At 41.3% G+C, this 26221-nt stretch overlaps 1 protein-coding gene across 1 annotated transcript in view; it reads left to right on the top strand.

The window, feature by feature from the left end:
• celf6 (CUGBP Elav-like family member 6) overlaps nt 1–26221 on the top strand; it is a 135768-nt gene that overhangs the window by 66868 nt on the left and 42679 nt on the right. Inside the window, exon 3 of the mRNA XM_061039277.1 lies at nt 19524–19572. Coding sequence (XP_060895260.1) covers nt 19524–19572 — 49 coding nt within the window. The remainder of the gene's footprint in view (nt 1–19523; nt 19573–26221) is intronic.

Here is a 26221-nt window from a genome sequence, read left to right as displayed (position 1 = left end):
TTTCATCCTTTTGTTTTGTTGTCACTTTCTTGGCAGCATTTTTGTGTGTGCCATTTTTTGGTTCTTGTCTTTCATGCAAACCTTCATACAAATACAGATATAAATAAATCCCCTTTCTGTGAAGTTCCTGAAGTCAGAGAAACAGCAGGAGTTCCAAAAATCCACAAGAAATTCAAATGCAGAATATCCACAGTACATTATTTTACTTGGAAAATAGCACTCGCCCACCTAGCCTAAAGCTGAAAGCTGGCACATCAAACTTTCTGAGCGTTCATCTGAGGTTTAGGCACAGTATTTAGGCAGAGGTGTACATAATGTGAGGATCTAGTGGCTCTGTTACATGGTGAGAAGAGAATTTTATCCCAAGAGCTTTGAGTAATCCTTATCACAGTAGACACATTGTCTCTTCACCAAGACATCTCCTCTGTATGCTAACAGTGACAAAGCAGTTTACATTCAAACTGTATCTTTTTGGCAGAGTCACAATATGAGATCTAAAAGGTTAAATTACTTATCATGTGCGCCATATACGTGTGTCTTTGTAGGTTCACACGTGTTTTAGAACATGTTTGGCTGTAGGCAAGCCACCATTTCACTGAAACAAATATGAATCGGTCTTTGTTTCATAGCAACAAATCTTTTTCATATATATATTTTTTAGAACAGAAACTACATGTGCAGACTGACACGCCTCCCTGTGATACTTCCTTGTTAAGCGATCGTGTCGTCCATGTCTCTGTAAACATTGTGGATTGGCAAATTGGATAGAATCTCATCAGGCATAAATAATGGCAGCTATCTGAAAATACAGTCGGAGCAGGGGAGCAACAGATGCTGCTGCTGCTGGTGAAGGAGAAAAGCTGCTTTTTGAGCCTGCTACCTGCATGCTGTCACTCACATACAGTATTCGGCTCCCTTTTACACTGATCTATATTAATTCCTTGGAAAAAAAGGAGGGGGGGGGGGGATGGGTTGAATAAGGAATTTGATGAGGAAATGTAAATCTATTATGCTGAGCCGAAGCTCAACGTGTTCCAGTCTGTTTCACACACTGGAATTTTAAACCTTAATGGCCATCCAGTTAGTCACAGCTCAGCGAAGCAAAGCAGGAATGCAATGTTTATTTATCCATCTACTTTAAGATTTTTAAGATCCGCTCCTGACTATCCAAAGAAATTCACTGGAGTCACATCCCAACTGTTTTTATGATGAACGTCAAATGTTTCATGTAGGTTTAGTCTCATCCTGTCTTAAATTCTGCATGAGTACAGTCAACAAAAACTCTGTGAGCTGCAGTCATCTGATGAAATGTACCTGGCATTTATCAATAGCTGGAATGAAAGCTAGCGCCTTTCTGTGTCCACTGAGGCTTGTATCCTCCCATTGATTTCTGGCCAGGCATTTGCTCACCCCAGCCAAGGTCCAAATGCAATTTAAGTGCAGTGTAGGGACGTGTTTCTCGCACAGAACCTGACACGGTGTGGTCAATAGCCCCCGGCAGTGAATGAGCTCTCAAGTGGTGTACAGCAACAGCGAGACGTATTTCCTCTTGCAGCTCACCTCACGCCCACTCTTCAATAAAACAATAGAAACTAGAGGGCTTTCTCCAGGCTTCCAGCATGCTTTCACTCGTCCATCTCTGAGAGGACAGAAAGGGCAGACCTGTGACAGACAAACACCCCTGCTCAACATGCAGAGGGGGAAAAAAAAAACTTCAATTATTCCATTTAAAATGGCATCAGCTCTCGACCCTCTACTTCAGGAAATTAAATTTCAAAATGGACCAGAGTTATGGCAGCAAAACAAAGGCGCTTCATGATTAAAGGGGGATTTTGAATAATGCCAGGTTTTCTGCACAGGTCTGCAGAATCTGGATTTAATAATTTTCAAGGCTTGAATGGTTAATGAATTGAACAAAACGTTAAGAAGAAAGTATGAAGAGCAAACTTTCATTGATGATATCTTTAATATTTAATTGGGTAGTTTGAGGAACTTTTGTGTTCCAACATTGTATGATGTTTTGTTGTGTATGAGCAAAAAGACCAGAGTTGTCAAGGGATATTGCTCATATAACCATCGGATTGTCACAACAGAACTTTTTTTTTGCAACATCAACACCAAATGTATGCCAACATTAGCTGCTGCAAACATACACTGGGTTCTATCAGCCAAACAGACAACATACAGAGACCTGTAAAAAATGACACATCCTTTGTTAAGGTGTGTAGATATACACGAAGGCCGTTACCAGCCTCACCACCCGACCCCTCAGCCCGGGAGAATAATTGCCGCAGGAGGCTGATGGACTGTCAGGAGTCGCATGCGCTTGTTTCCTCTGTTCTCCTCTTTTCTTCCCCTCTCGCCGGGTGACACAGACAGACGCTACGGAAGCACCTTGTGTTCGCCATGCACAGAGATAAACTGCATATTGCATTCTGTTTCAAGTGTTACAAATCTCTTGCAATAATACAATAAAAGATGTATTATTCATTGCTTCTTCAGTGACAGAGGGGAGGGATGAAATATGCATACGGTGTGTGTGCCGTTTCAAAAAGCGCCAGCGCTGGGTGGCGTGTGATGGGTTATGAGGGAGCATCGCAACGTGTCTCTAGTGTCATCAGAAGCTAAAGAAAAGGGGAGACAGATGAATGAGGGCCATACGGTCACATATAGGGCCACTTCACGGTTGGCGAAAATGGCTGTAGTATTTGGAAAGAGAGGGATGCAGGTGTAAATAAGCATACATTTTCAATCTACTGTATGATGGGAATCCATTTGCAGTTCCCAGGTGTGACAAACAAAAGGTTTGGATGTGTTTGTTCCAGATCTGCCTAAATGGTTCTGCTTTATTTCCCATTGAGATAGAGCGTGCAGGGTAGTGTGGGATTGGTGTGCTGGGGGTGCCAACCAAGTAATTTTGCTGCCTACACTCTGCCGAGTGTATAATTGCAGACTTTAAAAATACCCATTCTGCTTTGGCACGTGTGAAAAGCTGGGGGGGTGGGTGGGGGGGGGGAGCAGCTCTTGTCATGAGGGTACACAAACATGTGCTGTTTGTGTGATGGAAAGCAGGTTTGCACATTAGAATGAGATGTTTATAACACATATGCATGAGAACTGCAATACAGTATAATATTTTAGACAAATAGTGGGGAAAATGCCACAGTTGATTCATTCCAAGAAACCAGAGTATATTTATGAAGGCGCATAAAATGAACTATTCTTTTTAGGGGAACATACTCTTCTTTCAGTTAGTGATTTCCAAGTGTTTTCTTATTGGCCTGGGGGCCTGTGCAATGAGTAATAGATGGAGCAATGGCTTCTTCCTTGCCCGCCTAATTTTTTTTCTTCCTCCAGCCTTGCAAATAATAAAAACTGCCAAAAAATGATAAATAACTGCAACCCAATTATTCTGGCATCACTGTATTCAGGAATTTATGTTTACATTATCAAGATGTACAACTGCTCTGCATGACAACACCTTGCCACAGAAACAAATGGCATTTACATTTCCTCTGGGTGCTAGCTGGGTGCAGGTTCCTATTCATTTAGCCAGTTTGCCTCCTGAAGTAATGGGAGGCCCTGACCTCGAGCCTCTCTGTCAGCCCATTAGTGAGTGTTGAGAGCATTGCATCGGCTCCTCTGCTGTTCTGCCACTCACAAACACCCCCTAGAATCAACACAAACAAGCCCAGAATGGTGCCCCTCCAGTTCACACACAAACACACACACACACACACACACAAACAGCCAGGCGAGATGAAGCTGGGGCATTGATTTTATAATGATGCCCTGGCTGCTTCCAGACATGGAGGAATTGAAGCTGGCTGAGCGGAGCTCTTGGTGTGTGGAGAGTTTTTTGGACGTGAGCCTTGCTGGTTTGCTGGGACTAGTCCGGTGGAGAGGCAAGGCTACAGACGTGTGCAGCTGGTGGATCCAGAGCATGTAGAACATGGAGAGGCAGCCGTGCCCAACTTTTACAGAAGCACCCGGAGCCAAGCGTCCCTTCTCAGCACACACAGACCTGCAACTGCCAATCAAAGCAGCCTCAGGCGCTGCCACTGCCTTGTGCGCATTAATTAGCATGTATTTGCATAAGAATCCACTCGTTTAGCAGACCCACTTGGCTCTCCCCCCAAATGGCATTTTCTCTCTCCCCACCCTCTCTCTATCTCTCACTTTTCCTCTTCTTATCCTTTTACAAGCACCGATAAGAGCTAGAAAATAGTGTGTTAACCCTTTTCATCCCAAACCTCTCTTGAGACAAATTACACGCATGCATGATTGAATATGTGCATAGGCTTGTTTGTTGTGGGTTTGCAAATGAGTAAAATGAGCCAACAAATGAGTCAAACAGCAAACAAACAAACAAAGGTACACTAACATAGTTCAGTGTTGAACACAGAGCAGCGCATTGCTCTACAGTCTTTGTTTTTACTCTTTTGAGAAGAAAAGTTACACTTTAGCCAACACCGACAGCTTTCAAATGTCTTGCACTTCAAAGTTGCACAGCAGCTTATGTGTCACATAGCATTCGCCAACACGGCTACATTATTCAGAGACAACTTTAAAGCCTTGTTTCACACGGTTCAGCATCGGTAGCCTGCAGAGAGCAGTAGTGCATGCATATCCTGCTAAATTACAGCTAAGAGGACAGAAATATTCTGTTACTGGTCAGCAACGGTTACAAGGAATGTGTGTGAGACAGAGAAAGACAATGAGAGTGCATGAATTTTTCACCATGAGCAGTCAATCAGGGCACCATACAGCCAGCCTGGCAGCGATTAATAAGTAAAGAATAGAGAGGGCTACCCGCTACCCTGAGCAAGTTTTGGGATGCAGTAATTGGAGAGGATTGTGCCTTCAGAGTCAACTTGAAGCGTGTACACGAGTCTAATGAAGGTTTTTTTTTATTTTATTTTTTACTTTGTTGTACTTTTCTACAGATTCTACTTACTTTTAGCATCCTTTATGGTTCTCACATGTTAAATTATTGAATGTTGTCTTTTGTCCATAAAACTGACAATTGCTGCTATAAGTTCTTTGTCTCAGCTATAATTTACAGCTGACAAGACACAGTGGATGTAATAAAAATTATTTCAATGGTCCACTTACAGGAAAATATGCTTTTGAAACACATACACTTCAAAGTTCCCTGTGCCCCAGTATAGAGTTGAATCTGTGCCTGTTTGTCTCCACATGGCAAACGACTCAACCACAAGACTGGCACAGAATATTTTAGATATTGCTGTCTTTAGTTTTATTGAGCTTAACAATCTAGAAGTTGCAACTTACGATACTATATGATATGATATAATACGTTACTATTTGATAAACATTTACAATAACAATAGCTTAAACCACAACATCCAAAGAGGCCACAGAGCACTGCTCTCCCTGACTTATTAAACCTACTTACATCACATATACACTAAAGATGCTTGCTTGAAGTTTAATTAAAGTAAACAGTGTTTGAACTTAGAAGCATATTTGTGACCTATACCACAATGAACCACTTTGCCATTGAATGTTTAAACGTATAAAATGCATTGATTAAGTGCATAGACTGTGATTTAGAATTGGATATAGCTGTAGTGACATCGAAACTTTGTTGACTTCTTTTTAGGGGCCCTCCATGGCCCTCCATTGCCCTCCATGGCCCCTAGAGCCAGAGGAGATCATATTTGGATGGGGTGTAAACGCAATAAGGCACATTCTGTTACCTGACACTGAGATTACACCAAATGGAAAAATGCCATGCCCTTAAATATGCAAACTTTAATAATGTATATGAATAAATGAATGAGCTATTTAAAAATCCGTCCCTATATAGTTGTTATGTTTGGGGGTATAAGTTCTAGGGACCGGACTTTTTTTTTGTCACGGATTGTTATATGATCTTTTTTTTTTTATAACTGGGCATTTTAACATAAGAGATTAATTATTTTGGAGGGAGCCACATGGCTGTTTAAGGAATTGCATTTTTGATCCACTTTTACATAAAAATGTGTATCTGTGCATGAGATGGCAGTGAATAGGCACAAATACACATTCTTGATAACATTCATAGGAGACAACAGTTACATTATCATCGGGTGTCAATCCATGTGAAACTCTACAAAATATGGAGGGGGACTTGAATATATGTGCAAGCAGCATGAAAGTTAGGACTGAGTGTGATTGTGTTTGTGCATAATGGTGGAGTGCGATAATCAAAAACGATAACCCAAACTTTGAAGTAAGCATTTTTATAGCTTGAGGACAACTAGCAAATTTCAGTTCAGGGTGTGTACGTCTGTGTATTTACATCTGTGTGTGTTTGGTTTTTTAATTTTAAGTCCAGACAGCAGCTCAAACCCCAGGAGGTTTCACAGTTGCTCAGGGGGCCGACCTCCCTGCCTGTGTTCCCTGCTGGTCCAGGCAAAACGGCTGGGGTCCCTGTCACAATCATCAACCTGTGTCTCCTTCCTCTCCTCATATCTAATATGAGGCACACACAATCAAAGGAACAAACACACCCAAGGGGCTTAGACCAGCCTGTCTCATCCCATTTCCTCAGCGCCTTTGATCCCCAGCCCACCCAAAAATACATTGCTCCCCTCGCAGTGTTAACTTCCTGCTATGCTATTTAAACTTCCTCTTCTGCCTGGAGCGTCTTTGGTGCTAGCTGTTGCCATCTCCTAATGACAGCGGTGCGAGAAGAACAGGCTGGGGAGTGTAGGACAACAAGAGCAGGACAATAGGCCCTGAGGTGCACTGTGAGATAAGAATGGCTCATTACAGCTAGGTAAGGGTTAATGTTCATAAATGGCTCTGAAGGACCCCTCCCAAAATGCTGATGCTTGTTATGAGAGCTAATGATGTCAGCGGAGGGTCCTGCTTGATGATTAGCCTAAATAGAGGACTAATAGAAGTGTGTGAGTGTAATTAATGACTGAAGGGGAACCAAACAAAGATGAGAAAACACTGCTGTGGTCGTTGGTGTTCCGGGGTTAAACTTGTCCCCGCAAAAAAAAAAGAAAAGAAAGAAAAAGTCAGGGCACCTGATCAGCTGGTCGAGCGATCTCCATGCCATCCCAAGCCATGCCCTGGTGTGCCATGCCACAACTCCCACTCCAACACCCAGACAGGCCAGCCTTTGTGGCTGGGCCTAATTAGCTGTCACAGCAGGTGGAGCAGAGACCAGGGACACTGTGGTCTACTCTCTGACAGCACAGGTCCCTGCAGAGCTCCCCCAGACACTGACCGCACACCAACAATGTGTGTATGTGCGTGTGTATGAGTGTGTGGGGCTCAGAGTGCATGTGCTAATGCATGACTGATTGCCTATTTATGTGAGCGCTTGAGTTTGATCGAGACAATGAGAATAAAACAAGCCTGGATGTGATGATGAATGGCATTTCAGAATGAATGTATACACAGCTCTTCACACACAGGCAGAAATAAGATTATTTTATAGCAAATTTGGTTGAAAAAGGCACGAGAAAGCGTCTGGGGAAGAGTTATGTGTCTGGAAAAGTTCAATGACATTTCATTTAAGTTTGTCTTTCACTTTTCACAGAGACAGCCAGCCTTCACTTTAGCTACCTCAGACCAAAAAAAACACAAGACAACATTATGGAACAGTGTACATTGTCATAGTAAGGTCAGTAAAGGGCAAAAAAGGTTTGAAAGCACTATATATATATATATATATATATATATATATATATATATGTCCATATAAATTGCGGAGATAATATGCGTCTGTCAGGTTGCATAATAAACACAATAAAAATAAAACAGCAAATAAACACATAACTATGGTTTCATAGTCACTGACAGATTTACAGCTTGGAGCAGATGTGTGTGATTTATGGTGCATGTGAACGAGAAGCAGTAGACGCCAGACATAATCCAGACACCAGGGGTAGAAAAGGTAAATAACTAATTTCAGATGTGGAGAGGTTTTTCTCTGGGCATATCTATTGCCAGAAACAATCATTCAGCCTTCCTCTCACTTAATAACAACCTATTTCCATGCTTCCTCTGAATCGTCAGGCCTCTGTCACATCTTTACCGGAACAAAACATTACTTAGTGTGTCCCCCTAAAACCTCCTGCTGTGTTTGTCCCTCTTCTGTTGCTTTCTTGTGTGTTCACGTGGTAGAAGATACTATGCATGCTGATATGCTCCGTTTTAGTTGCTAAGGCCTGTGTAAGCTGCTGTAATACTTCTTTACTGATAGCTCAGCTCGCACAGGCACACACTTAAACACACACACACTGCAGTTCTACACACTCCCCTGGTTTAATCTATTACCATTTTTATGTGGCTCAAGTATTCAGGCCGTGTTAACCAATGCATCATTATGAGGCGTATAACTGCAAAAGCCAAAGGATTTATAGGCTTAAATAAATTATGGAAAAGGATAGTGCAATTTTTATGAGTTGCAACTTTGCAAATATTCTTTTAAATAACAATAATAAAAGAAAAATATCCCGGTGTTGTTTGACAATGTGAGAAAAAGATTCCTCTCCCTGCTGTTCAAGCCAGCCTTTAAAAGCTCATGTATCTCAAGCTATCCACACTATAGCTTTTCTTACAATCATCCTAACATGCATTATATGAATTGATGGGTTCACTGGCGGCATTTAAACATCATGAGTTTGTTTTCCTCGCTGCCTTGCAAGTGTGATCATTTTCCTACATGTCAAACTCATGCTCCTTTAATGTATCTCAAATCATTTCTATTGAGCATACTCACACATGGACTCTGATGGAAAATGTTATGCTGAAGAACACACTACAACATACACAATGATTTATTGTGCATTCGCAGGGTAATATGTTTTACACATGGTCACTATACATCACCGGTGAGGTTGTGTGAGTAGGTCTATTTGATCCCATTTGGCAGATGGATCCAATTGTCCGGGTTGATATTGGCCTGTGACAGAAAGCAATCTAATGGCAGGCTCATTGATGATGATGAGTTCTGTTCCATTGCACTGAGATCCAGTCCAATTTCAAAAGCAAATTCAGCCATTCGTCTTCCAAATAATTGTGGCACTTTATCAATTGCTCCCAGTCTTTTATCTATCACTTCGATTGATGTGATCATTTTCACAAACAGCCCTCTGTGCTAACGGCTTCTTGAAACACACTTGCAGGGCTTTGTGTGTGTGTGTGTGTGTGTGTGTGTGTGTGTGTGTGTGTGTGTGTGTGTGTGCAAGTATTCTTCTAAAGACATCTCAGCACAAGTTTGCAAGCATGTGTGTTTGTAGATGAGTATGCATTTGTTTGCAACTTAGCATATAATGTTTGTAACCCACATGCCTGAATATTTTGTATGTGATAACATTCCTCGATTGACGATACAACAATATGTCTTCTACACCATGATTACTTATTTTATCTCAGTGTCTGTGCTGCTCTGTGTATTTATGACACCATTTAACTATGATAGGGCCTATTTGATGAGCATCTTCAAGCTTGTCCCTTCTATAACGATCAACAGCCCTGTGAGTGAGTTTTAATGAATAAATCTTTTATTCCTTTGTGGTGTGTATTATTCAGTGCATGATGTGTGTGTGATCAGTTACCTGAAATTAAAAACAGCCTCTGTGCGTGTTTGTGTATCCCAAGAGCTTTTATGACTTAATAGAGTCAAAGCTGGACAGACTCAATGTTCATCTGTTCATGTGTTAAAGTTCCTGTGAAGAACTTTTGGTTTGTGTTAATTTTTTGTGGATAAAGTGATTATCTCTTTGCCAATCTCATCCTGTTCATGCAAAAGGTAGTGTTTTCTGACAAGGCTGTGACAGGGAGACGGTATATAAAATTACAATATGGAAATAGATAATCTCAATGCTGATGGTCTTTTTTTTCATGTCACTTTAAGGTTCTACTATTATTTATTTCAGTCTTCTTCATAACCAGTTAAAAACTCCTCTCAGGAGCTTTAAAAGAAGGGTCCCAAATATCAGAGTTTCTCTCTTTGGCGGTACGAGCTAATTGGAGGTGTGTGCGACACAGTAACGGTGAACTTACAAGGCAACAAGAGAACTGAAAGTCAATATAAAGCTTTCACCATACGTGAATACGAACTGAAGTTCCAGTCTATTTGGGTTAGCTTCATCGACCCCCTTTGATGGACCTCACTCTTGTTGGTGATGTAAAATAAATTCTACTGGTGTATTTGACCCAGAGTGCTGCCTAAGATACTGCAAATGTGAGCACTTTTTTTAAAGAACATGAATGGCAATTGGGGTACCAGGTTCTCTTTCAGATAGTGACTTAACAGACATTTAGTTTATTGAAAATAATTTTTAAAAATTAAAAAAGAAGAAAGGAATACTATTTTACTCATAGCTGTTATTGTAGTGAAAAGTCGGGGGCACAAATAGAGATGTGTTATCTGAGACATTGTTCTGCTTTTGAGGATGAGGTTTTTCTTGAATTGGATCATGATTAATCATTGCACCTGTTGACTTGCTGTACATGTATAATATTACCTGGTTTTGCTATTTTAAGAAAACTTAGTGGAGCATCTGCTTTGAAGGAGAGAGCTGACTATCTAGTTTGTCAGGTAAACACATGAACATGTGTACCATCTTAACCCAACAAAATCTATGTAATTACGGCTGACGGGCATGTAAAAGACTGCTCTTGCTGTGATCATACAGGATGTTTTATGGAGATCCTACAGGGCTTCATCTTATTTAGATGTGATCAGAGGCACACTTTGGTTTAGTGTACTGGCAGGCAACTTTACATGTGAATCGTGTATGAATATAAATACCATTGTGAGGGTATAATAAAATGTATGGTTGTGATCGTAGTGTCACTTGCTATTTGTCAATGTCTATGTCCAAATGTTGTTTGACATTACTATCAGCTGTGTATGATTCTCGTCTGGCATTGTGTTATGATTGTAATGATTTGGATGATTTTGTAAGGTCAGGTATCTCATTGTGGAAATCTTACAATGTAGATAAACTTACATTATTATATATTTTGGTCCTGTTAATTTGTTAAAGAATGAAAAAACTGTGATAATATATGAATATGCATTCATATGAGTATTCAGATTTAACACATACTCATGCAACCCCTCACCACACTGAAAAGTCACCTACAAAAGCCAATCTGGAAGTGTGGCATAACCTGTAGATTGATAAAACAAGTAACTATTTTGCAATGTTGCGATTTCTTTTTTAAGCATTGTCTCACGTTCTCTCTTTTCTGACCCTGAACCTGTGTGCTGAATGGATGAACAGATTGATGAATGATTGAATGAAACCTTCATTAACCTCGCCCCGAGAGTATAGAAGACATCAAAAACCATACGGGAAATCACATAACTAAGCCCATCGGACCAAAGTTTGCTAAACACCTTCTTGTTTCTTGAATGCCTCTCTGTGATTTTTTCAGGCATTTCGTAAATATGTGTAAAGTAGCTGTAAGTGTGAGGATGTTGTCATTGCCCATAGCTGAGCGAGTCCAGCTTCAATCTCCCCTTTGCTCTGTGCTCTATGATTGCTCACTGCTGACTGGCTCATCAGCACGCACTATACGCTGTGTGTACAAGCTAGAGTGCAGACCATGCCACCAGGTACACAATAGGAGCAGAGCATATAAACAAACTGACAGATGCATGGTGTGTAACTGTCCACTTATTATTACTCACTCACTACAATGTGAGCTACCTCAGTTTGTTTCCTGGCCAAACTCAGATACGTTTTACTGTTACCTTTTGGAGTTATAGATGCTTCTGGGGAGGAAACAGGTTGTTGTTGTAATTTGTGCTTTGGCTTTTATGCTGTGTGTCTGGGCTTGAGTCTGGGCATTTAACCCTCTGTGTTTGGATGTATGCATCGGCAGTGGTGGGTGTGTTCCGTCATCACCTTACATGTTTCTGTTTCCTGGACAGATCTCATGTACATACACACGTGTTCACTCTATTTTTCTAATATATACTTTCATCCTCCTTAGTCCACCACTAACTTCACATCTCTTCTAGTTGAACTCCCAAACAAAATTTCCACACATACATGCACATGGCCCTGGTGAGGTGTCCCCATGGCTCTGAGAAAGAAAGAGAGAGAGGTGGAAGAGAGGGAAAGAGAGAGAGGGTAGAGAGCAGCAGTCGCCTCACCAGAGCAGACCTCATAAAACTCCCTGTCACTTTGACTAATTTGTTAGTCTTGTCTCACTGTGTCGAATCGTCACCCCTCTCTTCCCCCCGATGCACCTCTAGCCTGACTCCCCCTGTCCTTCTTTTCACAACCCCCCTCATATCCACAGGAAGAGGAGGGAGGGAAAAGGGAGGGAAAAAGGGGGCAATAAATGTAATATAGTGCATCAGCCATTGGTTGCAGTGATCTACACAGCCATCCATCGGCAGTCAGAGGAAGAACAGGGGCTTTATGGAGCAGGGGATAGCATGATGGCTCGATTTCTCATCCACTTTCTGTCTCTGTCTGACTCTGTCCTCCCTCAAGAGTTAGCCTGCTGGGCAACCAAAGAGAAAAATATAAAAAAAAAAGAAAGGGGGAAAAGAGGGATTTTATGTATCTAGGCTGGGCTATCTAGGCTGAGTCCTCAAGAAGACAGGTTGTAGTGGGCCAAGCAGGATTGAGTTCGAGGGCATTGGTTCTAATGTTCAGCTTGGCCTCCCAGAGGACCAAGGAGCCAATACCAGATTCATAGAGGCAAACTAAAAATCCAAAATCCTGCTCCGGGGGGATTTAATTGCCAAGGTAATTATGCGGAAAAGGACAGAGATTACAGAGACAAAACAGATGAACATTTTCCTCAATGACATGCTGCATCATCATCAGGGAAATATTTGTTTGCAGGATAAAAGCTACATTTTATTTGTCATTTCTGCTCCCCTCCCCTTCCCAAACCAACCCCCCCCCCACCCCCCCACCCCCCCGTACCTTGTCTTTAAATAGGAGCATGGGCCTAGGGCTAAATATAGGCCATATTTCACTGCCAGCCACCCTCAGCCGAGCTGTCAGCGCCCCGTCTCCCTCTTCCTCACAGCGAGACAGACACAACCCTCCTTGAAGTGTTTTCGAACGGAGACAGGCAGTGTGTGATCATTTCAGCTCTATCTAACCCGTCTCCTCCAACACACACGGCAGGCCCCAAACGCCCCTGACTAGCCGGGCTCACAGGGAGGCTGCTGTGAACTCACACTCCAATTTGAGAGGAAGACTCTTTCCCGCTGTGCTGGCCCTGTTTCTCTTCTACATGAGGGGCAGGATGTCCTGACATGTGAGCAATGGTTGATGGAAGCACTTATTTGGACTGCTTCAGTGCAGGTTGTGCAGGATCTGGGAGCTAACTACTCTTTCAGAGTGGCTTTCTCAAGGAATTTTGATCTTGGTTTGTGGGGACAATTTTCTTTCCATCTTTACCTTGAGGACAAAAAAATCCATATCTAAAGTAAACAAAAACAGTTAAACTAATTACAAGCCTACCAAGGCCCTTTAAAGTGACTATTGACAGAAATGCCAATACCATTCAATGCAAGAGGAGAATACTCTTAATTACCTAAACCTCCAAAGGCACTGATAATAGTGACAGAGGTCAGGACACTTATTGTGGCTTGACAATGGTCAGAGGTCGGGTTCTTAGCATCCTCATATACCATTTTGGATTGCCTGTGTCTTTGTCTCAACCAGCTTCCATCCGGCTAATTTTTGGCCCTTTAAGAAAAGTCAGTCGGCTTTAACGTCTTTAATTGAGCTTAAAAAGGATGTGAATAGCATCCACAACTCCAACAAATTCATCGATTGAGAAACCACAGAATGATAATGAGAGGCATCAAGCAAGGACCACTTACCAGTAGAATGGTATTCATGATGATGTAAAAATAATTTGACTTTGGATCTGATTTTTGGAATGAAATTAGATAACTAAAATAAATCAACATTTTTCATTATTATATTTTGTACACTATTATTTGTTTACATTTCACGATCAAAAGGTTCTTGCTGTAATACAATGTGTCCATCAAGTTTGCATAGCATTCATTCCAGTTACACCAATCTCTGGGTAACATTGGATGCATTAAATTGAATGCATGTAGTCCCTCCTTACTAAAAGGTTTTTTCAAAATGAACACTGTATTATCTTCAATGCATTTTAAATTAAATAAACTCAATCTGTAGTTTTGATGAATAAACATCATGATTTAGAGCATAAACATGGGTGTAACTGTTCCAGTTGTATGTGAGATGAGTCACAAAACAAGTTAATTGTTTTGGAAGAGGAAAAACTAATTCCAACAGTTCTCTCGGGAGAGAGACAAGTAAATAGGATTATTTTGGGGAGTCTTTTGCATGCAGGGCTCAAAAAGAGTAATGCTCAATCACAGAGTTGGCAGTAGTGGCTTTGTTGTTGCATGTTGCAGCCAGAACTTAATGAGTTTGACTTTATTAATCTCACAAATAAATTAAAAGTGTATCATTCAAAATAACACACTGCCACCAGACACTCACTATCGCCAACATGCATTTATTGGTGCCCCTGGATATGCCTGCATTGTGTACACACTAAGTGAAACAACAGTTGTGTGGATGGTTTTAAATGTGTGTTAAATAGGGCCGGATAAGGAAACGCATATTTTGTGTACAGCCTTGTGAGCCATCTTATGAAATTATCCTCTAAAAATGTTTGCAGGAGGATTGCTGACACTTTAAGGACTTTTTATAGGTCAGGTACAAAGTTTATTATTTTAAAATGATATACTCAGAACACATCTGATTTTTCTTTGTGTCTCTGGTAGTTAAAAATGTGTAATGCCCACTTCAGAATATGTATGTCATAGGTGGTTAGCATGTCACTAACATTAGGAAATACTGTTTAGCAGAACAATAGGAGGCAACATGACGTGGATTAAAAACATTTTAAATTAGGATCTTCTCACAAATTTGATTCATATTGTCAAAATTACACACTTATAAGAGACATAACTGTTCACTTTTTTGTCATGCTCGTGAAATATATATATTTTTTTCTTCTTAAAGCGTCTGGAAATTTTTTTTTTTTTTCATTGCCAGCATTGTGAGCGGTGGTATTCACAATGCATGGTCTAACAAGGTCAAAGGCCAGCAGTGTCCTTGTCTCTCTATCTCCCTGCACCGTTATCAATGAGACAGACATACACAAAGACAGAGCAGCTGAAAAACATGCACACACAGAAACACTGAATTGCAAATGCTCTCAAACTTACACACAGGCCTTTCCCCAGAAAAATGTAAGCAAGGCTCTCTCTTCCACACTGTCAGTTTTCAAGCCCTGTGCGGCTTCAGCTGACTTTTATTCATCATAACAGAATGAAAGATATAGATTCTCCCCTGGAGATTAGAACTAAGAAAAAAACGAATGTATAGACATAGAGGAAATAGAGCATGAAGGAGGTGGATATATGTAGAGGGAAAAGTGAGTGAAAGAAGGAGAGAGACAGAAAAAAAAGGTGAGGTGAGGAGAGAGAGAGATGGGCCTCTCTAAGTGCATAGGCACAAAGCTGTGAGTTCCCAGGCAAGACAGCATGAGCTGCCTATTTGTCAGCATTGATCAACCCATTAAGGGTCTGTGGTGGGAAGCATATTGGTTTTGGAGGCCAAAGGGGCAGAGAGAGACAAAGATAAAGCAAGACGGGGGGTGTTGAACTCCTTTCAGCCTCGGCAGCCGTACGTCTGTGGGATGAAAAAGCCTGTAGTCTTCCTCTCCAATGTCTATGTAGTTCATTTTGCAGGAGCCCAACGGGAAGGTAGTGGATGTCATTTGTCTTACAGCATCTCACGAGGCCCCACTGTATATGTTATCTTAGCTTTCTCCCGCTTCGACGCTATTAAGGTTCAAGCTAGCTCCTCAGACAGACGGCTTGTCACTTGTCCTCTTCCTTAGTGTGTGTGTATCCGTGTGAGCTCAAAGGGTGGGTGGTGGTGGTAGAGGTGGGGATAGGTCTTGGCCCTAGGGAACGCAGGCTGCCTCTTTGCCCAGCCTCTGATGAATTCATATAATTAACTCTGCCTTGATCTGTTGGCTAATCCTGCACTCAGTAATAAGGGATTAAAATGTCACCTAAGCCACCTGCTGTTATTGAGCCCCTAGACTTTTTGTGCCTGTGCGTGTGTGTGTGTGTGTGTGTGTGTGTGTGTGTGTGTGTGTGTGTGTGTGTGTGTGTGTGTGTGTGTGTGTTAGAAATAAAGAGCGAGAGAGAGAGTTAAAATAAATTAAAGTGGAAGATTTTTATACTAGAGAACTTTTCTCTGTATACAGAAGAAAATGTGTGTTTAGGACACTATACAGGGGCTCATACAAGTAGACATCTTAACCACTGTCCTTTGCATTTTAGCTCCATTCATAACTCCGTAGTTTGGCATCAAGTTGAACTCTATAACTTAACAAGAAGCTGGAGCAAAATTTGCAGCAGACTCGCTCTGAAAAAGTCATTGTCACAGTCACTAAAAAGGGGCATGAAAGTGGGACATGCTGGAAGGTGGGAGTCAAGATTTTTTTCTCCTCCCCTCTCACTATGACCTCCTTTGGACCAAGTAAAAAGCAAAAAAAAAAAAGGAAAAAGAAAAGTGCCAATTGGTCGGCTAACAGCCTGCAGAACAACATCCAGACTTGCCTGCCTGCTGGCCATCACCACTCGGTTGCCTAGCAACCCCAAATGACTCTTGTTGCTTCTGTGGCACAGGGGATACTAATGAAGCCTTCCAACCAATCGCTGCTGTTTAAGACCTGGAAGCTGACTGATCACTGGGCAGGGACTGAGGGACTTCAGGCTACCCTAAAACTCTTTTATGTCGCACACACACTTATACACACTTATTACACACTCAAATATGTGCTAAGATCACACCTTGACTTGTTGCTTACAATGCTCACACTGACCTTAATTATCTCCCTCACAAATACTCTCATACATCAATGTCTCACCCTACCTGAACTTTGTCTCAGACTCACATGTAAACATGTTTAGAGCAGGAGTGATGGCAGTGAACCAGAACAAACTAATAGAGTGAAACTGCCTCTGTCTGGCTGTTTAATGCTAAACAACTGTAAAGAATTTAGCACTTGATCCATTGAGAATAAAAAATATCTTATCTTGAAATAAATATAAGTCACCTCAGTCTTACTTTGATGTAATCCCACAGCTGTTAAGACAGTATTAAAATATGCTGTTTCTCCAAACCTCTCACTCTTTCTGCTTCTCCCTCCTACCACTCCACTCCCTCAATCCACCATTTAGTCCAGTTCTACTCGAGGTTTCTACCAACTAAAAGGAAGTTTCTCATTGCCACTGTTGCAAAGTGCTTGCTCATTCATCAATTGATGTGAGGCCACTATGAATAATATAGAAAACTGGACAGTCTCGACCTGGTTAATGTGTACTTTGTAATGACATAACTTTTGTTGTTATTTGGCTCTATATTAAAGGAATTTTTTGATCCAGCAGATGTCGCCCTTGAGCACCAGCATGAAACCAAAACAACTCATGCTGCATTGTTGTGTTAGCATGCTAATGCTAGCGATCTTTATTATGCTCATATCTTCACAATGCATGTAGATTAACACGAACTGACCATGATCTAAAAACGCTTACGTGGCATTCAAATAAGCAGTGAATAAAGTATGTTATACTTCTTTTCTCTAGTCCCTCAATTAAACAACTTTTATACGCAAGGCGGTGAGCTGGCCGGCCGTCCCGGCGATGTAACCAAAGTGTAGCTACGGCTCAGAATGCTCTGAAAGCATCACATACAGCTGGACTCGGGTGTCACACTCATTGTAGACAGTCATGACTCACAGAGTGATTTTCAGAGGATATTTAAGTGTGAAAAATCGCATATTCTGCCTTTAATAAAAAATGAATGAATATTAGATTGAAGATTGTGACTCCATGTGTACTCTATTCAGTCCTTGACAAAGCAATGGCTGTACATCAAACATCTGGATCTCTAAATGTTCCTTCAGAACAAAATAGTCTCTTTCCAAGTATTTTGAGTATCTTTCTTAGTGATCGTATCAATGTTGTTGATAAGGAAAAGAGTCAGGCTATTCTTCTCATCCGTTGGTTAGATTATACACATTCTATAGCGTAAGAACTTACATTTGATTTAATTGATGTGGAGATATGTGTCCATGCAGGTCAATCTGTATGGGTGTGACTGCAGCTGCATCCTTGTCTCTCTCTGTCTACAGCTCCAACCGCTTGTCTTTGTGATGTATCCGTCGTCTCTCAGAGCTTTGTTCCCATGTCACAGCATATTGCTGGGCATGTACGATACATCCCATGGGTTTCACCATGTATACGCTTGTCTATACATGTCTGGCAGTCGTTGGTCTATATTTAGGCCATGGTCAACTGCTGTCAAGGACTGTGCTGCCTGAGGGCTTGACACCCACTGTGCAGACCACGCTGACTGATCTGAGGGGGGGCAGAGACCACATTCTGGATCAGTCCACATGGCCTAGTTAGGAGGATGCAGATAAAAAAATGTTGTGATGAATATTAAACACAATGCCAAATATGACATGAATGCGTAGACTAAATAAGCTCCAAACAGCCATCTTTTCATGAGGGAATGAGAGCATATTATTCATGTATTGGAGATGGAACAAGATGGAGTACAACAGTATTTTTTCTGTTTTCGTACTTTAAGTACAGGGAGTAAAAATATATGAAACCATTGACAGGGGAGGAAAAAGGAACCAAGGTGGGTTTATTCATTGAAGGCAGATTTCAAAAGTGTTTTTTTTTTTTTTAGATTGGTGACGTTTTGCTTTCACCTCACTATAATGGATCTTCAAAGGTTATTTATTGATTCCCTGCTATTAACCTTTCACAAGCCTATTTCACAGTTATACTGTTCAATAGCCTCCAGGAGGAGGAGGAGGAGAGAAGGCTGGGGCTGGGGGGGGGGGGGGGGGTGTTGGCCATCCATACGAGTGGCATATTGGTTGTGAGTTGCAGAGGGGACTGTGAGATCTGAGGAAGGGATGGAGGCAGAGAGAGAGAGGGATTGCTAAGGGGTCAGGGATGAACAGGATGTAGCTGGTGACTTGGAGTCTGGAGCCAGGAGGGGGACAGGAAGAGCAAGGGCCATCTTGAGAGGCTCTCCCCTTGTGGGGCTGGGAGTGGCTGATGTAATGGCATTAATCTCCAAGTGCCATCTGACACCCAGTGTGGCATCAACATTGAAAAGTGCTAATTCTGCTGAACTGTGAGGGGAATTCAGGCATCTCTAGAGGCAGTGCCCTGGATTAATTAAACATGCTGGCATGGAGCACAGTTTCCTTTACAGCATCAGAACTGTTTGATTTTTGTGTTCAGCTCAGAGTGGGACACACTCAGGACATCAATGCCAGGAAAACTGCCACATTTGAGTTATTTTTTTCCCCCCCTTAACAAATTTGTAGAAACTGCTCCTTTTGTTTCATGCTAACCTGGGATTTCCCCTTCTCATTTTCTCTGTTTCTCTCTCCCTCTATTTTTCCTTCTCTCTCTCTAGATGAACCGGCCCATCCAGGTGAAGCCAGCCGACAGCGAAGGACGAGGAGGTAATTAACCTTCTCCTGGTCTCTGTTGCATGCACACCCCCCTTTAGAAAACACACACACAGAAGCAAACACACAAATACACTGGTACAGCACACACTCAATCCTTAATATTCTGCTCTCACTTGAGACACACAGGGAGTTAGTGTAGTAGCCCGTAATATAGGTCACTTGCTTCTATTGACTTCCCATCTGTGCCAGCAGAGGGGCTGTCTCAGGTAGGTTCACAGTCGCTGGGAGTGGTTCAAAGACAAGACAGGGAAGCGAGAGAAATAAAAGAGAAAGAGACAACAGAAATTAATGACGAGTGGGGACTCTCCGTCCCTTGATCTCAGTAGAGTGACAGTCGAGTTTGCTTACAGAGCGCGGTGGAAGTGGCACACAGCTCAAACATAGATAGACACAGTCACACACAAACACACTCAAAGTGGGACGTTTCATTATTTGTGTGGATGCTCCATGTGGTATACACAGGAGCTGTATTTTTGTCCAGAAAAAAGAGCACAGCTAAAGGATTCACTCCTCGAAAATTAACACTTAATCTATAAAATCAACTCTAAATGAACCAATAGTACTTCCATCGACATACAGTACCTACTCAGCTTACTCCTTAAATATCATTATATTTATATGTTATGTGCCTTGCATATTAGGGGATGTAAAGATTCATAGATCCATCCATCTTAAATTGGCTTTAATTTGTGTCATGAGGGAATTAAACATTTTGTTTTAGTGCTAGCAGGCTTAACAGAGCCCATGAAGTGAGATGTTCAAGAAAACAACACTTTATATTTGGACATTGAGATAGTTCACACTAATAAGGTCAAAAATGTTTTTTGTTTTTTTTTAAATAGGACTGGTCTTTTGTCTCTTGCTTGAGTAATAAAAACAAGGACATTTAAATAAAAAACACTCATTTATTCTGTTTTTAGTGCAACTGCAATAAATAAACACCCTCATGAAGATTTCTAAATGTCTTCAGGGTAAGAATTTATTATAATGAGTTTGTATGTACAGGGCCCCCACAAAAGAGACAATATATATATATATATATATATATATATATATATATATATATATATACTTATATATAAACAGGTGAATAGCTTTGAGTGTTTGACTTTAATTCTCAAATTAAGATCCGGTGCAACAAAATACTGTCATAATAACTAGTACACTCAACAGATGTCTGCTTTTATGATTGCTCCTCTTTGTTAATCAAGAAGCCCCAAAAAGTCTATTTGAATTCCAGGTTGTGAATTCTTTAATACATTTGAAACACTAATAGTACTGTCACATGATTTAAACAGGGATAATGTTATACATTTTGAACCCTCTGAGCATTATCTGATTCTTATTCCATTTGACCCTGTTGAGTTATAACGACAAGCTGCAAATGAACTAATAGTTCAAAGAGATGACAACATTTTGTCAAAAGTAAACCCATCTGTCTAAAGCATAAATTGTGACATTAAAACGTGATATTTTGCTTTGGCACAGTACCAATTCTTTGGTCATCTTATTTCCTCGATCTTAAGTAGGGCTGACATGATAGACTAGATCATTTGTAACAAACAGCACTAAAGTAAATGCAGATTAAGCCAGTTAAAGATGTACATGGGTGGCATTTAATCTAATAGGACCGGTCTGTGTGTGCCTTGTATTTCCATTTTAGAGTTGTGAAATGGTCGACATAGGTCAGATTAAACTGAGCCACTTGACTGATTTATATGGTCAACTGTGAATCAGATGGTCTATATCTATTGCCCCACACACCCCCATGTAGATCTTATTTTTTTGTCGTGGCGGCACTTTAATTAACGGCCATCTAAAAACAGGCAAAGTCTGACCGACAAGGCCAGGGCGAGAGCCAATCGGTGTTCTCACAAAGATAAATTGGGTCTCTGGGCTTAAGAGGGGAGGATGGATGGGTCCCAATATCAATTACTCCCCTTTTTCAGCAGAAAGAGAATGGAGATGAACAGGCAGTGTGAATGAAATACAGAGGGCTCTCAGGCTGGCAGGGCCCTTGCTAGTCTGTCAGAGGAACTTTCTATATGGGAGGACAGGATAGGGCACAGAACAGAATGAAATAAGACCAAGCAGACAGGCCCCAACAGAGATATTGAGCATTAATGGCAACAGGAAGTCAGCAGACAGGACGGGGAAGTAAACCACAGTCGCAGCTGACAATGAAATGAGATTTACTATGAAGGCCTGTGGTTAAAGGAAAATAGACAGCCCAGCCAGGGCTGGCTAAAGGAGAGAAAGCAGCAAGGGATCCATCCGTGGGAGGCAGAGGACCAGTCAGGTCGACCACTCCCAGTGGGGCTTAAAGATTGTCAAACCTGGGGACATTTGCACCCCTAGAATGGAGTCACATTTATCACTAGACTCAATTATCTGTCATGGGAGCTAGTGGCAGGGACTCGATTGCGTGCCTGGTATTAGGGTCCATTACTCCATTTGGAGACTCCAGTAGCCCCTTCTTTGTTAAAATGTCCCTGAGAGACGTCCTCACTCTGGGGAAATGGGAGTGTCAGAAAGAGAAATAAAAACCAGAGCTCAGAAAATGACGGCTGGGAGATGACGGCTGGGAGATCCTGCAGCTTGGCTGCCATTTTGGATCACAGGAATACTACTCTGGTTGTCTACTGCAATGACACATGTTAATTTTATTTTTTGCCTTGGATTATCTAGACCAGGGATCCCCAAACTTATTCACTACACCGACCAGACAGCAGCTGTAAAATATCTGACGGACTGGTGTCTCCACTATCCTTTCTGTCTGTGAGCCTTTTTTCAGCAGCTCCAGTAAAAAAACATGTAAATGTCATTTCCTCATGCTTTCTCCACACTAGCTTATTTACTAAAAGTGACTGCTCACCCTCTATGTGCTGTATGCACAGCTTTGACCCACACATGACCTAGTCAGTAAAATGTTTTTATTTTCACGTTAACTTTTACTTATATAACAATGATAAACCAACTTTAAATGGAAATAATTTAACTTTTGATATTTAATGAAAAAGGTTGGCGGTTTCCAGGAACAACTAAACACAAAGCAGTAGATATATTTATGGCAATTACATCCACCCTCTAGCTTCCGACTGGGCAACCCAAGGCCTGGTACCAGTCAGAGGCCTGGTGGTTGGAGATCCCTGATCTAAAAAGACAAGAGTAATGAAGGGGGACTCAACAGCCTTTAAATCTATTTCCGTTCCTTGAGTCGTCGGACCTCTTCACTGCAAAGTCAACATTTATCTGATGTGCTTAAAACCATTTCCTATCTGACCAATTCTAACACACAATGATTTGAACTCAGAGATACTGATATGCAATCGCGGCATTGGTCTTCTGCTCCAAAGTTCTGTGGTCAGTGAAGGAGCAGACTGGCGACTATTATCTCTACTTGAAACAAGACATTTTTTCCAACTAAGAAGGCGCAGAAATTAGGAAGAATAGAAATCTTGAAGATGTCAAAAAGCTCCAGCAACACTTGTAGTGAGAAGATTTATTAACAAATTAGACTGACGTGTTTTGGCTTGTGGACTTCACCAGGGTCATCAAGAAACAGATTGCAAACATAGTTTAAATAGGGTAGGTACAAAATTGAGAAAAAAGTTAAAAAAAAAACAAAAAAAAACAAACAAAAAAAAGAATGGAAATCTCTCACACACTCTCTGTTGCTTCTTTTCTTTCCCTACATCCCCCTCTCTGTCTCACTGGTACCAAAAAGCAAGGAGAGAGATGAAGCGAGTGATGGGGAAAGAGGTGGGGATTCAGTACAAGGCCCAGGGAGGAATGTGTGAGAGGGTGAGAGATGGAAGACAAAAAAGACCAAGGGGGGGCTGGGAGAGACGACAGGATGAGAAAGTTAACGGAGGGTGATGGAGGCAGCTGAGTGAATCTCAGCACTAAATCATCTCAGAGCCGCCCCAGCCCTATCTCCTCCTCGCCTCGCCAGGAATCTTTTTCCCCCTGACCTTGTCTGCCGCTGTGTCTGTGAAGAAAAGATGGGGACAGATTATCTATGATTGGAGATGGCTATTATCTAAACACAATCTTGGAGCCAGGTCCCACTTCTCTAGCCACTGCTGTGAGACAGGAGACCACACTGATGAGAAGAGAGATGACGGGTCAGCCAGCAACACCCCCTTCTTTTATTAACTCTAATAAGATGGGTTTAACACTCTCCCAAAATACCTCGCAACCTCCATCAACATCGACTTTTTTCCACAAAGGGCCACTCTGTGCATTTGTCCATAGCTCCCCCTTACTTTTGTTTTATTGGATACTTATACAGTGCCTGGAGTGTCATAATTCCTCCATGTGATACTCAGCAGCCTTTTTAATATTTCCTCCATGCACTTAAGTTCGTCTGGCTGAGGGGAGTCTTTGTGAATGGCTCACGTTTGTCCTAGGCAACCTGCTGCTCTTCAGAAGGTTGACCCTAGTTGGGCCGGTGGAAAGATTGACAGAACCTTAAGATGTAGCGCTCTGTGCAGTCATGGCCCACACCCCAGCAGGAAGGAGAAGAGCGAGGGGCTGCTGGCTGAGCTCAGTCTGGCAGGGCCACAGGGGAGGGTCTGTCTGGAGGCACCTCACGCCCACAGAAGAGTGCACATCACTTTACATGCAAATGAAGCCAAAAGATCCCTCTGTGCCTCTGGACAAGATCGTGCAGAACTCTGAAAAGTCAAGACGAACCCTCGCAGCGGTGGATATGTGATTGTGTGTGTGGGTTTCTGTGTGTGTATGTGTGTGTGTGTGTGTGTGTGTGTGTGTGTGTGTGTGTGTGGAGGGGGGAGTGCACAAAGACACATGGATAGACAATAGAATTTAGGGACCTTCAAAAGTAAAACTTAATTAATTGAAAGTTTTCAGGCCCTAATTTGACTTCCTCTTTTTAGAATCTCTGTGATTGGGCACTGCCATTAGAGAAGGTTTTCCAATATAGAAAAACAAGCATTCAAACTTTTTCTCAACAAGTTTTCCAGATAAATCTGTGTTCTTTTGGACGGTTCATACCAAAGCTCCTCTCCCACTCCCCTGAGGAATTGGCTACAACATCTCTAGTGGTATAAGTAATGCATATACAAACACAAAGCCTGTATCCTCTCATTGAGCCTGATACGCTGACAATTTGAATGTTTGTTCTCCTCTGATTATTCCATTTACCACCTCACTATGCTGGATAATCCACTTGCATACATCAGATTGGGACGAGCAGCAGGATGGTTTAGTGTGTGGTTGCGCAGCATTACAGAGGTTCTTTCACTGAGAAAGGGTCTAATTACTTCTGTTAGCTGAGAAGGAACTAAACATGAATTAGAAGAACAGAGCTTATTAAGTAATGGAAGGTGTTGCGTAAAGGAAAAGAGAAAGCTTGTGGAGGTTGAGAAATGTAGCTGAACAGATACATAAATTGTGCAGGTTGTTTTTCTATTACCTGACTAGTTCTATATTATCTCAAAACAGCACTTGAACCTTGTATTTATTATATAATATTATATCATATTTTGGGATGTCAACGTTACTGCATTAATAACGATGCAATTTACAGTATAGGTCTGAAATTAATGCGTTCATTTCTTTATGCATTGATCACGAGCTACTTGTCCCTTTAGGCACACTGTAGTTAAGCCACCACACTAAGAGCAGCATCTCCCTATAGGCACAGTGATGGAAAAGAACAACACCTCTGCTCCTTTGAATGGCTTACTTCACACATTTTTTTCCTATAGTAAAGTTAATGTTGTAGCCTTCAGTGTACCACAAGTTCCTTATTTTCTTTCAAAAATAAAAGCAGGTTGGTATCCAAACAGGAAGTAGAGTACTGTGAGCTTCAGATGAATACGTGATTAAAAATGTAAGTTTAATTTTTTAAGTCAGCGATCGATCTTGATTTGTTGAAATCATTTGACAGCATTGTTATATAATTTTATATTATATTTTTGTTATCCAGAAGGAATTTTTGGAGAAAATAGTCTACAATTTAAATTTCAAAGCTTTCAAGGGAAATTAATTTTTGGTTTAATTGCAATGCGTTTCTTTCTTCATAAATAGTATTTTTTTCACTTAATTTCCCTTTATTGAGGTCTGTAAAAATAAATCAATTTTAATTTTTTTGCTTGAGCTTTGATGAAATAATTAGTCACAATAATCACTACCAATTGAATCCTCATCATTTACTTCTGCTTTTCTTGTGAATAATTGATCTATTATTTCCAGCACTTTTTTTTCATTAGAAATATTTTTTCTCTCATGCATCTACAAAAAAGAGGAATTGAGATTCAGAGACTTTGTGAAAAAACGGAATAGCACCTTATGATTCCAAACAGAACTCTGCCTTTAACTAAGATGTATAGATGATGAAAAACAAAGTTTAACTCAATACTAAGAAGCCGTTACCAACATTTTGTACACACTGCTTATACGCCCACATGTGTGAGCGTGTCTGGTGGCAGACCTCCCAGGCAGCAGTGCAGTAGCATCAGGCTTTTCTAATGAGACCATAAGAAGCACAACTTCACTGTTGTGCTGCCTGGAACATTAGTCTGCATTTGAAATGCACCCAGCGGCCTAGCAGGCATCTTTTATCGTTGGATGCAGCTGTCCATGCTTTCTGAACACTTACTACTAGCAAGCT

Source organism: Labrus mixtus, chromosome 1 (genome assembly GCF_963584025.1).
Source record: "Labrus mixtus chromosome 1, fLabMix1.1, whole genome shotgun sequence".
Classification (NCBI taxonomy): domain Eukaryota; kingdom Metazoa; phylum Chordata; class Actinopteri; order Labriformes; family Labridae; genus Labrus; species Labrus mixtus.
The sequence above is the reverse complement of the archived record's forward strand: the minus strand, read 5'-3'. Positions and strand labels throughout refer to the sequence as shown.